A 12,933-nucleotide genomic window follows, 5' to 3' on the forward strand; every position below is an offset into this window, starting at 1 on the left:
CTCCGTTTTGGAGCCATTGATGAAAATGATTAAAATGGCGTGAAAGGCAGAGGCGATAGGCAGAGGCTAATTATTTTGGCGAAATGACAAATTGATGAAGTGAAGGTGGAATTGGAGGGAAAAAATATAGAGAAGCCTGGCGAAATGTTTTGGAATGGCAAAAATTTGTGAAATTTCAATGCAGGTCCGATTGCAATTCATGCGTGTGAAAATAATAGGGGACAACAAGCAATGCAACCTGTCACACCAATTGCAATTCGATGTCCCGTCAACAGTGCTACAGCTGACACAGCACTGACGGCCATGCAAAAGCCCGATTTTGCCCTTACAGGCCCTAAGGGTCTAATGGTCCGAAAAAACACGATTTGGGATTATATGTTTTGTCAGATCCCTGTGGTGGTATTTTTAAAAGTAAGGGGCCTCTGATGTTACAAGGCGAAAAGTCAGGGCCCTTTGAAGCAGTTCACTCTTAGGAAAATGGCATTATTTCTTCTTCCATTAGTTTCTATGAAAGACACCACATTTTAGTCATAGGGTTGTCCTTGGCGAGAAAGTGGCAACATTTCTTGAGTTTCATTACATAATTGGCAAGTGCTTTCTGCATGATGTTGATTTTTAATTAGTTGGATTATTTGATTTAACTTATAGTAAATGTAACTATTCAAATTGTAATTGTAATTGTAATTTCCCCTTTTCATAGTATAATCGAAATTTTGGATTTTGTAGTAATTGTAATACTAAGATCTATCACATTGTTCCATTTTTCAACTACCATATTCCACAAATTAAGCATACCCATACCTGTAAATTTTTTGATCACAAAAAAGTCAGCTCTATAAATTTTTATTAGTATTATAACTCAAAAATGTGCATTTCCTCTTTGTTTAATCTTCTTTTATTCTCTCTAAGTTGCGGTCTATTTTCCTTGTATAATATTCTCCTCTAATATAGTTGAGTATGTACAGTACAGAGTATTACAAGAAAGATGGGAGTCGATACCTTCGACGGCAAACAGCAACAGTACCGTACCCTCTCCCATCTACAGATTGCTCGGAAGGTGGCAAGAATATCTGAGGCTCCTATGCGACGCAAGCACACGTTTTAGAGCAACATCAACTCTGGCACCACCCTCATACATTGATTCGTACAACTTGCTCACAAATTGACACAGTTCCTTCTCATCGTCGTCCCATAAACTCATCGGCTGCTCCCCATTTTTGTCAGGGTCGCTGTCTTCCCAATCACTTACTGGACTGGAGGGTTCAGGGTCGTCCTCTTCTCCTTCGTCGAATCCAATCTCAAACTTGCCATTCTCATAACTACTAAACTCACCTGCCCCATAAAATGATGTCAGCTGCAATTCTTCAGGCTCAGCAGAAGGGCATATCACAGCTTTGGCACCGGAATCAAGGAATGCTTTCGTCAAAGCTCGTGTAGGACCATATATCCCTCCTGTGAAAATTATAATTCTGTCCCTCCAAGATCCAACCTGCAAGATACACAAGTCAGCATCATGGCATTCTTGTACTCCGTACTTAACAATTCGACATATTAATGTCACAGAATCTATGCATATTTTCTGCAATCAAGAGCCCCTTGTGTTGGACAATTGTAAAACCGGTTCTTGGAAAAACACTCTTCGAGGGACAACCTCATCTAGACAATGTTGAAGTTTCTGACAAAAGCGATTCTAGGTATTACCTTCATTTTTTTCGAAATGAAGAGATTTTAGAAAGTTGGCAAATTTGCAATTTAGGGTTTAAGTTCTAAGGGAGTCGACCAAATTCGGGATTTTCCAATGTTTTGGCCAGGTATATGCTCTAACGACATAAATGTGACATCTGTTGGACAGACCTCAAGGACATTAACAGGAGGGATAATGGAGGAGGGTCCAAAGATGAACTGATTTTTAAAGTTCAAGAGTTTAAATGTTTGATTGGACCCAACAACTTTTTAAGTAAATTTACCAAGGAAATTTTTACAACAAAGTTATCAAACATCTTATAGACTTAAAAGAGATCAAGAGTGCTTAAATTTTTAGTAACCCCAACATTTCTAGAAGCTTCCATCAGAGGATGAAATCAAGCAAGACTTAATATTACTAATTTACCAGCTCTATAGAGTGAAGAAAGAAAATAAATTAAGAAGTGCATAATAATATTAAAAGTTATCTTAGCTCGTATTATCATCCTCCATTTAACAATGGCAGCCTAGATAAACGACTCAAAATAAATTTTTATTACTCATTAGCAAGCTACCATAACAGAAAGATCTGTACACATACCATACAACGGACATCTTCTGGAGTCAAGTGCATGGAAGGAACAGTTCTGCGGAACATGTAAGCACCAATTTCTTGATCATCTTCCATGACCTTCACAATATCATACCAAACATATCAAAATTTTCATCCAAGTGAAAAATAATACTCCCTCCGTCCACAAAATATAGGACACATTGTGAATGGCACGGGTTTTAATATGGAATTGGTAAAGTAAGAGGGAAGTAGTGTTAGTGGAATGTGTGGTCCATATTATTAGTAAGAGATAGGGAAAAAAGTAAGAGAGAAGTTGTTGAAAACTTTCCCTTTTTAAATGTGTTCTATTTTTTGTGGACAACCAAAAATGGCAAATGTGCTCTATTTTTCGTGAACGGAGGGAGTATGTAATACAAAGAAATAGTGGATCTACCTGTGTTTGGCGCCCTATATATCTGTGGACCACACCCCCAATCTGGAAGTATGGCCTACAAGAAACAAGATCAGCAACAGTTGAGATGTTGGAAATTACTGATGTATAATTCCTCTTCCTTCCCTTCATCATTGATAGCAAGCTGTATTTCACATTCTGCAGAAACTTCTCTGCTAATTCTCCAGGTTCTGCTACCACAAATACATCATTCTGCCAACTAATTCAAAAAGGAAGAAAAAAAAAAGATTTAACAATGAATCCAACAAGATGAAACTGTATTATAAAGAAGTAATGATGGGTTATAAACCATACCATAAAATGGAGCCTCTTGTGTCATTTTGCAGTGCCAAATGAATTACTCCAACCTGTGGTGAATTTTGTATTTTCTCATGCAATGATAGAATAGGCACCGCAAGCTGTCTCCTCTTAGGGGGAGACTCAGGGGGTGAAGCAGTTGATTTTGCAGAATGGACTCCATCTAAGCTCAAAGGTGGGACTAAATCAATTCTACCCACCTGCTGGGGGCCCATGTCAGGACTGTAAACTAGAGGACTTGATGGGAAGCTTCCAGTGAACAAAGGTGATGTAAATAGAGTTGGAAGTGCAGATCCTGGAGCAGCCTTCATGGTCCCAAATGCCCCATTGACAAGTGATAATTTTATCCCATTACTACCACAAAATGTCTCAAGTGTTCGTGCATGGTGAAAAACTCTACCAGAATCGGGACTATTTGAAGCCTCTATAAGAAGTACACCACGTCTCCAGCCCAAACAGGCAGTGTTATCATTTGACACTATCACACATACAAAAAAACCAGCTCAATCATTTATAGAATCAACTCAAAATTTGAGGGAAGAAACTAAATAATGATTCGGAGTAAAAGGAGACTAGTACCATTTGCTCTGAAAATCTGCCGAGACTTAACACTATCTGAAAATTTATCATCAAGAGTACTCTCGAGCAATCTTTCAGTGAGATCCTTGAATGACATAGAATTATTCTTAATGTACTCATCTGTAGCGCCCTCTAACTTTAACCAGACTGCTGGATCAGTCTCATCGAGTTCCATGTCACAACGTTCATCAACTGTACAAGCAATCATACTTAGGGATAACTATTAAACAAAATAAGTGGGGCATAGTCCTGAAAAAAAAATATGTGCGTTACTCAGGTATTTCGAACTCTGAAAGAAGAATGGATCCATAATTAGCCAGAAATGATTCAAGTTCAATTGATTAAATTATAGATTATATATGCTCCTCAATATTTCAAATTAAGTTTTGCTTGTACTAACAAAGTTACATCAGCATTAGAAGTACATGAAATGAATCAGGAACCTTTCTTTCTAATATTTCATCTCTCTTTTATCTGCTGCCTGTCCAGAACTTGTTTTATCCAATTTATTCTTGTACCCTTCTAAACACAATAGTGGCAGAGTGGCAGTCACAAACTACTCCCTCCGTTCCACAGTAGTGGAGTCATTTTGCCATTTTGGTTCGTTCCACAATAGTGGAGTCATTTCCCTTTATAGCAAAAGTCAACACATTTTTTCTCACTTACTTTACTCTCTCTTACTTTATTATCTCTTCATCTCTACCTTTTTCATTTCCTACTTTATTCCTCCTTTATTTAACTCACTTAACAATAGTTTTCTTAAATCGCGTGCCGAAAGAAAAAACGCCTCCACTACCGCGGAACGGAGGGAGTATTTGATAATAACAGAATTTATTCATGATGATATGTATATTTCTCCTGAACCATCATATAGATCTAATTTGTGTTAAATCTTAGTATCATGTATTTTGTCTGTCACAACTCACAAGATAAGATGTCTAATATTTTGATTGCAAGATTATATTCAATCTACAATATATTAAGTGGGAATAAGTTCTCAAGTTACAGTGAGAGAGATTTCTACCTTGATATCGAGCTTAGCGACATGGCATAATATTTGTAGACTCATTAGAAGAGACTTAAAAGATAATAAGTCGTGAACTTTTTATCTAATAATAAACTTTTGCACTTTAGGCGAAGAGTTGAGGACCTATATTTATGTCAAAAATCTATATTTTTCAAATACTCCACATATTTCAAATCTTTAGCGGGAAATACAAGTTTGCTTAGTGGTCCTTACAACAGCAAAGCACTATAAGCTTCTGTTAAAACTTTACCTGGATTGAATCGAAAATATTGTACATCTGGCAGCATAGGAAGCAATGTAGTTAAAGTTTCCTCCACGCGGTCAACAGAGCAAGCACTATCAATCAAAACTTGTCCAGTGTCCAAATAGCGCCAGCCACCTTTGCGAACCTAACAGGGCAGAAAAACAGAGAACTGAGTACCTATTGCTGGAAAGGCAACACAACCAAATCTGACAGAAGTAAAGCATAGAAAATAGCAAGCAATATTACAATGGCTGGGGAAAAAGGGGGGAGAGGGGGAATCCATATCAGTATCTGAAGGGAAATAGAGAGTCCTTTGATACCTTTGCTGGAACAGACCCACAGCCAATTGAAACTAAACAATCAATTTTAGAATCAGGCCACAAAAGTTGTGCTTCTCGTATGGCAAAAATTGTAGGATTATTAGCTACAATAGCCCCATCTTGCCAGCGATATATACCTGTGGCATAAAAAGTTAAGAAAATGTAGACAATGAAAGTTTCCGTTGAGATCCATCTATCATATGGACAAAATAGACAAGAAAAGTGTCCCAGAAGGCACAAAAAAGGAAAGTACCATCATAAAAATCATCTAAATAATATGGTGCCGCGGATGACGCTCTTATAGCCTGCCATACTTGATGCTTGCAACTTCCAATAAAAGCATTTCTCTTGTATCCAACCTGAGCTCCAGTAGTCACAACTCCTTGTACCCCACTTATCAAGTTCTCAGAAACTGCAAAAGAAAGCTCTGGTGTTCCAGCAGGGTACTGCGATTAAGAGGATATAGTCATTATAAGGCAACTAAAAGAATCCCCTCAAACACAAGAAGAACAACCATTAACAGCTACTAAATGGAAAGCACCAAACCTGGTAATTACGAAATATAAATGGCTGAGCTGGTGCGACACTGACCAGAGTAGACACAACAAAAACTTTGGGAACCTTTTTAACAGATGACTCTATCAGGAGATCTCCATCCTCTTCAGCACACATCTCCTTCAGTAGCTTCTCGAACTGATCTGCACTGTGCTGGAAGAAGAATCCAATTAATATGGAACCTCATGATGAATTCTAAATGGTGGTTGGTATGTAGGTTTGGGAGACAATAGATGAGAGTGACAAAAGAGGATTGCTTGGTGTGGGGGAATCATTCCACCACCAACACTTCCATTCCCAAAAGTATGTATGGGCCATAAAACCTACAAATAGGGGCATGGAGCACCAGAAGAGAGACTACCAGCAGTATAACATACTTTATTGTGTCTTTTCATTGGACTAAAAAAATGGCTGAATAGCCAAAAAGTATTGTACAAAATTTGGAAATTAAAGGAACGGAAGAGACGAGAAGAGAACAGCAGTATAACATACCTTAGATCCATGAACTACAACGCGGAAACTCTGTGATGAGCTCTTGTAAAGTTGGTCCAGTTTTTCTCTCCATGTTGCTGCTTCATTTTCCTTATGAACAGATTCAGCAAACACAAGTTTACCTTGAAAAATGAGAGAAAAATTAATTATGTGACAGAAGGAGAATAATAATGATAAAATGTGGTCGGGAGAGAGAAAAGCAAAAAATGAGGCTCCTTATGGGGAAAAAAAGAAAAGAAAAATTACCAAGGTCTTTGTATATTTCTTCACACTTTTCCAAGGACATTAATTTTATTCCAAGAGCAACAGCAAGCATACCACCGGTAGATGTTCCACAAATAAGGTCAAAAAGCTCATGAATTTGCTTTCCAGTGCCCTTCTCGATTTCTCTTAGCATCTTAACTGTCGCCAATCCTTTCATTCCACCACCATCCATTGTAAGTATGCGTAATCCTCGCTTGGGAACCTGTCTTGCTTTTATAGCACGGCGCAGAATCTCATTCTCCCCTAAAATGACAAATGTGAGAGATGTAAGACACTCTGCCCCAATCTATGTTAGATCATTAAATTATTCTTGCAAGAACACACCTAATATTGCAAGAGCACGGGCTGCAGCTTTACATACACGTGGCTCAGATGCAGCTGTTAGTCGCAGAAGAAGTTCGCGCAGACTTTCTGATGTGACAAGAGCACGTCGGTTTTCCAAACAAAAGGCAAAATTGCCAATAGCAAACAGCGCTAACCTTTGGACCTAAATCAGAAAACCTTCATTTTGAGCTAAACCATTGGCAAGAGATGATGTGAAAATATACACGTAAAAGAAACACTAGTGGAGCTTGCCTCTGGGTTCTTGTGAGCACACAATAACTTCAGTGACTTCAAAATTTCTTTTGTCAGCATTTTCTGAGCTACAATATCTGATGTAAAAGCTAACTTGACCATAACTTGTAAGACAGAGATAACTTCCCTTGACCCAGTGGATTTCAGCACTCTCTCAATAGGTTGCATGATGTCAGATTTCATAAGTTCCATTGCTACTGAACCATCTGAAGCAAGATTTGAGAGTGCAGAGCAAGCTTGTTCGACCTTACAAAAATAAAATAAAATTTTAAGTAAGACATATTAGCAAAAATTACTGCATTTATTTATGAACCGGAAGCATACCACATGCTGATTTTCACTACTTATCATACTTATGAGCTGCCGTACTGCATTCTCATCTTTTCCCACCACCACACGGTTTCCCTCATCTTGCATTATCTTAGCAAGAGCAGATGCCAGCAAGGGGTGATGGCAAGAAGAAAAACGGAATACGAGAGAAAAGAAGGCACTCAGTTTATGCCGAGAAGCAACAAAATAAGAACTATTCTCCATCTGAATCAACCAAGAAAAGGAAGGTATAATTCAACTTAAGAGCCTTTACACTTGGTTTGGCTACTAATTACTGAATGGTTCATCATCATACCTCAATCTGTACATTAACTGTTACCAAGTTCTCATCGGCCACAATCCGAATATTTGCAAGGGACAAGTGTCGAAGTTCATTCAGTGGCAAAATATCAGGAAGAAATTCAAGGGGGTTCCCGAAAAGTCTCAATACATGCAACTCTGACATAGCCCTGTCAACGAGCTGAAGACAAGTATTAAGCTTTGGAAAAATATCCAAGATATCACCAGGGAAATTTTCTATAAATAAAGCATGGAAAAAAGTACTACTTATGTGCACTTTTATTTGTTAGAATTAAGCCCGTATACTAGCCTATATGTTAAATATGAGTGACACCCTATACTTTCATTTGTGTTAAAGGCTAGGTCCTTGTGCTACATGAATAATAATGGACTAACTAGCTTTAAAATAAAGAAAAGTAGAGGGTCTAGGTTTTTATAGAGAGATTTAAGTTTTAAGATTAAAAAGTGAAATCTCAATGTTAACAAATAGAAGTAAATGTATCCAATTAAAAAAAGAACATTAAAAGTATAAGCACCAAAATATATTCCTTAAGCAAACAAAGCGAAAGGTGAAAAAATTGACCTGAAATCAAGAATAGGGCGAACCAGCTTGTTGTGTTCCAGGGACAATTCAACAAGACCAGCACACTGCCTTAGTTCAACTGCTTGCATCCCAACAAAGATTACAAAGGATATTAGGACAAGTTCCTAGGTCATGCTATTGCGTGTATCTCATAATAATTTATTTTTATATCTAGATTAGTTGCTGCAGTAGCCAACGTTAATCCTCCATCATATAAGGGGGGGGGAACCAGAAAAAGAATCCAACTCTTACCAGGCACGGAAACAAGCATGTTATAGTCTACAGCAAGAACTTTCAAGTGTTTCAGCTCACCGAGCTCAGGTGGCAAAACTGACAGCTTGTTGTTATCAAGATAAAGTTTCTCAAGAAGAGGAAGACGGGTTATCTCAACTGGCAATGCCTGAATATAATACAACTCAAGTAAATAGGCAATTACATTGTCAAAGTTCTTCTGAATAGACACCCTACATGATTACAAAAAGTAATCGAAAACTGAATTCCAAGATAACTGGGCTTAAACATGCGTAAATTAAATGAGTATAAGGAGATACAAGCATACTGACTCCGCCACTAGTAGCAATAAACATATGCACGTATCAATCTTCAAAAATTTAAATAAATATGAAAAAGGGAGAAAGGAAATGTCCAGGATTGACCAGAAAGTAGCGCTAGTAAGCAAAGCAAAGAGACATAGAAGAGTTAAAAGTTAAAACTGTTCTCAAATACTGCAAGGATATAGACTTTGAAAACTAAGAAAGACAAACATTAGCATTTTCAGACACAAGCAGATAACAAGTGGAGAAGACTAAATAAAACTAGGAGATATAATCACTGGAACAAAAACAAACTTACACATTTTTACATTACATGTCATGCAGTAAGATGCGTAAGATCCGTAAATTCATTATGCGTCAAATTCATTATGTACAAAGATGCGTAAATTATGGGAATGATCAGAAAGCATGGCTATCCTAAGTATCTGACAAAGAAAACACTTACTGATAATCCAAGACCACAAAGGCTGACAACAGAAACATTTCGCCAATGATCAGGACATTCAGACTCTGTAGCCACCCCATCTGCAACCCCATTGGCAAAATTCGACCTCATCAGCTTCACCAACACCCCCATTCCGCCATCAGTCTGTTGCCCCGATCCCGCCACTTTCCACATCAAAACCCCCTTCAGCGAATCCCTCCTCTTCATCACCCTCATCTCTAAACTCACCGTCTCCATTCCCTCGCCTTCACCGCTCTCCAGATCAAGCTCGGAATCCCCATTTTGCACCCTCTCCGTCAGCTCAACTTCCACAGTGTCCTGCGGCGTCGGCAGGGCGACCATCACCTGCGATTGCAGCTTGAGAGCCACTTGATCCTCGTCGGCGGCGGCGTTCCACTCCAGTTCGATCTTAATCCCTAACTGATCCTGATTGGATTTGGTACTGGCGACAGGGGCGGCGGAAGTGGAGGCGGCGGCGGATGCATCCTCCTGAGAAGAGGGGGATGAGCCCGATAAGGCGGGTGACGACAGCGATGACCTCGGCGATGCGTTATCGATAGTGTCAGCGTCCTGGCCGTAGCTCAATGTGAGGTGGAAGACTTCCGTAGGGCGCTTCCAGCCCAGTCCCCACGACATTGACGCCGATTTAAGATAATGCTACCCTCAAAATGTTTACTTTTCAGTTGCTTCGATTAGTAGCACCGCGATCCAGCGAAATTGATCCAGCAATGCGGATTGGCTGATTCTGCAATCGATTAATTCAATTCACTACGATCAAAGCCGTCTGCATTTCGTACGATACGTATAAGTATAGGAGGATATAGATTACCGAACTTGCTAGTGAGGAAGCTTCTGAGTATATCTAGAAAATCTACTTGTAACGCAATTAGTGTATATGTAGATACAGATACGAAAAAATGCAAAATGGAGCAAATAACAACAGAAGAAAGTTAAATGGGGAGGAAACGTAAGCACTTACAGAACTTTGAGTAATGGGAAGAGTAGTGATGTAAAGAGGAGAGGCTGTCTCTCCATTCTTTTCTTCCTCTTTTTCCTTTGCTGTCATGGTTCATAAATTGGATTTTGGTTCCTTTTTTTAATAATAAAAAAGAATCTAAAATGTAGTTGGATTTTCTTAATTGAAAGAAGATTAGCCCATTTAACAAGCCTGCTAGGCCCATTTATAAGCCCACTCATTTTTCGCTGCAACTTCATTGGAGTATATATATATATACTGTATTTTATTTCTGTGTTACCCGATAAAGTATCCAAGGTCAAAAGTCTTGAGTTCGAGTTCATCATAAGTCCGTAACATCTACCAAGCAACACTTGGTAGTGTCAAACCCACATACGATGTGATGGATTTGGGCAGCAGCAATGTGAACATGAATAAAATGTAATGTCAACTCTATTTGAACATACTTATATAGATTTGTAAATTACTAATGAAATATCTTTTCAAGTTGCAAAGGAATTTTTAAAAGCTCAATTTTACAACAAAAATTTATGCTTCATACAATATAATAAAATCTGGAAAGTTAAATAAAACAAATATATGACCAAAAAAATATGCTGTAAATTGTGTCTGCAAACTGCATGTCTTTTGCAGAGGACTTGAGTTGAATCACCTTTAAATGTGACCCCTCTTGTTGATTTCATGGTGGAGGAGAGCGTGCATGTAGGCTTACATATATACACACATTAGTAATAACAATTTACTGAAAATAGTAAGTAATATAGTTTTTTATTTACTAAAATAGAATACTTTTATTATGAAATGTGAACTTTTTGGGAGTGGAGAAGGAGCGCAGTTTGCATGATATGGGCATGGTCCATAGGGCGCTCCTCTTGCTATGATATTCACGTGTAAATCCATATAACATTACCAATGCTTTTGCTCATACATTATCATTCTATATTCTCTTCACAAACCTTCTTATTTTAATTATTTTTGGCATTTGATATTTGTGTGCATGATCACAAGTTATTACTCGAGAGTTACCGCATTATGTGTTTACTAAGTTTCATTTTATCGTTTATGATCAAATATTGATTTTAATTGCAATCTCACTTTGAATCGCGGTTGAGGGTATGGCCATAATTCTAAGATGAATAATAAAATTAATAATTAAGAAGAAATTGGGGTGAGCTGGAGCTCAACTTTTCCCAATATTACATTGGAACTAAATTAGGAGGGTGAAATATCCAAATCCCACTTTGGTCAAAAGACCAAAAAAGTGAGGCATATTGATATAAGCGATGTGACTCTTGGAGGTGGCTAATTTACTCACCAACATACATTTATATTTATAAATATGTTATTGGCCCATGACCATGAACTTTAATTTTTGTTTTCAGTAAATCCTCTCACACGGGATATCATAACGGCCAGTTGTTGAGTTTTTTTTTTCGAAATAAAGAAAATGTGTTATGATTTTATAGAAACAAAAGTCATAGTTGTGGCCCTTTGGATACTTTAAGAAGTACTCCATCTGTCCCGCACTACTTGCACTTATTTCCTTTCTGGGCGTCCTAAGTTATTTGCACTCTTTCCATTTTTAGTAACAATTTATACCTACAGCCGTAATTGTTGACTTTGTCTATCACTCATTCCTTAATCTCCGTGCCCAAAAGGAAAGGTGCGAGTAGTGCGGGACGGAGGGAGTAGTATTTTAGTAATGTCAGTCTTGATTAGTGAGTTTAATAATTTTTTATCATGATGAGAAGAAAATAATAAGGTTAGGGTTCTATTTTGATTTTTGTCATTTGTCTCATATTTTTATCGCACTACCAATCGATGCCAGTTCTCATGCACCCGCCACGTAATGCCTTCTGTTTAGCCCTAACCATCATTGACCATGACCTAAGTCGAGTCAAAAATGAAAAATGAGTCTCTCATTGGACTGAGTGAAGTCATTTATCAAATCGGATAAGCCTACTCGACCGAGTGGTGGAGCAACCCACTTTTATTCAGATGAGTGAGGCAAGTCCAGTCCACAAAGTCTCACTCAGTCAATTGTTTTGAGTTAAAATATTCCACTGGGCTGAGTAGGGAATTAGAGCATCCACAACTCGCGCCGCCCGCGTTCCGCGTTTTGTGCCGGAGGAACGAAACGGGCGCACGACGCGTTGCGGACATGCGTTCCGTGCCCAGGCCGTGCCGTGTGCCGTCGTCGCGAGACGCGGCACGGCCTGCGTCGCCACGCGCTTCGGCGACGTGGCGCGCCCCTGCGTCGTGCGTGACGCCCACTCGCCTGCCCGCGAGTGGGCGTCGTCATTTATGACGCAATAAATCTTTTTTTAAAATTCAAAATTTATTAAAATAAAAAAAATTAAAAAGGTGTAAACGGTAATATTACCGTTTTATATCCGTTTTTTCTTTTTTTAAAATTTTTTTACTCTATAAATACTCCTAATTCATCCTCATTTCACACACAACTACACATCTATTATTCCCGCTTCTCGCCCTCCCAATACGCGGCCTGGTGGAACGGAATTGTGCATATGGCAGCACAACTTGGCCTTCCGACTCCCCCTCCACCTCGACCGTCTTCGGGGGATGATTCGCCGGTGGAGTAGTTTTTTTTATTTTCTTTAAATTTGTATTTTAAATTATGCAACGTTTAATTTTTTAGGGTTTTAATTGTGTGTTTTTTATTTTTTAGAATTTTAAGTTGTAA

The 12,933-nt window shown here is 38.5% G+C and overlaps 1 protein-coding gene across 2 annotated transcripts; it reads right to left on the reverse strand.

The window, feature by feature from the left end:
• Positions 1-760: 760 nt before the first annotated feature.
• Positions 761-10,315, reverse strand: LOC121777434 (phospholipase A I-like). Of its 2 annotated transcripts, none has more exons than XM_042174694.1 (19): positions 10,233-10,315; positions 9,254-10,037; positions 8,507-8,654; positions 8,255-8,333; positions 7,688-7,841; positions 7,387-7,596; positions 7,063-7,308; positions 6,811-6,973; positions 6,469-6,729; positions 6,223-6,344; positions 5,722-5,883; positions 5,429-5,621; positions 5,176-5,312; positions 4,862-5,000; positions 3,585-3,776; positions 3,003-3,483; positions 2,691-2,907; positions 2,285-2,374; positions 761-1,489 (listed from the first exon to the last, which is right to left on the reverse strand). In XM_042174694.1, the coding sequence occupies exons 2-19, from the start codon at positions 9,887-9,889 to the stop codon at positions 1,040-1,042; spliced, it is 4,080 nt and encodes a 1,359-aa protein (XP_042030628.1). In that variant the 5' UTR covers positions 9,890-10,037; positions 10,233-10,315; the 3' UTR covers positions 761-1,039. The 2 variants fall into 2 exon arrangements, with proteins under 2 accessions (XP_042030628.1, XP_042030630.1); XM_042174696.1 differs by having other exon boundaries at positions 9,254-9,998; positions 10,233-10,307.
• Between the last annotated feature and the right edge of the window lie 2,618 nt (positions 10,316-12,933).

The sequence above is a fragment of the Salvia splendens genome, chromosome 18, assembly GCF_004379255.2.
Source record: "Salvia splendens isolate huo1 chromosome 18, SspV2, whole genome shotgun sequence".
Classification (NCBI taxonomy): domain Eukaryota; kingdom Viridiplantae; phylum Streptophyta; class Magnoliopsida; order Lamiales; family Lamiaceae; genus Salvia; species Salvia splendens.

Coding starts and splice junctions, on each gene's coding strand:
- LOC121777434 (XM_042174694.1), bottom strand. CDS start 9,889: ATGTCGTGGGGACTGGGCTGGAAGCGCCCTACGGAAGTCTTCCACCTC. Junction 3,484..3,584: donor GCAGATTTTCAGAGCAAATG/GTACTAGTCTCC, acceptor TATGTGTGATAG/TGTCAAATGATAACACTGCC. Junction 2,908..3,002: donor ACAAGAGGCTCCATTTTATG/GTATGGTTTATA, acceptor TTTTTGAATTAG/TTGGCAGAATGATGTATTTG.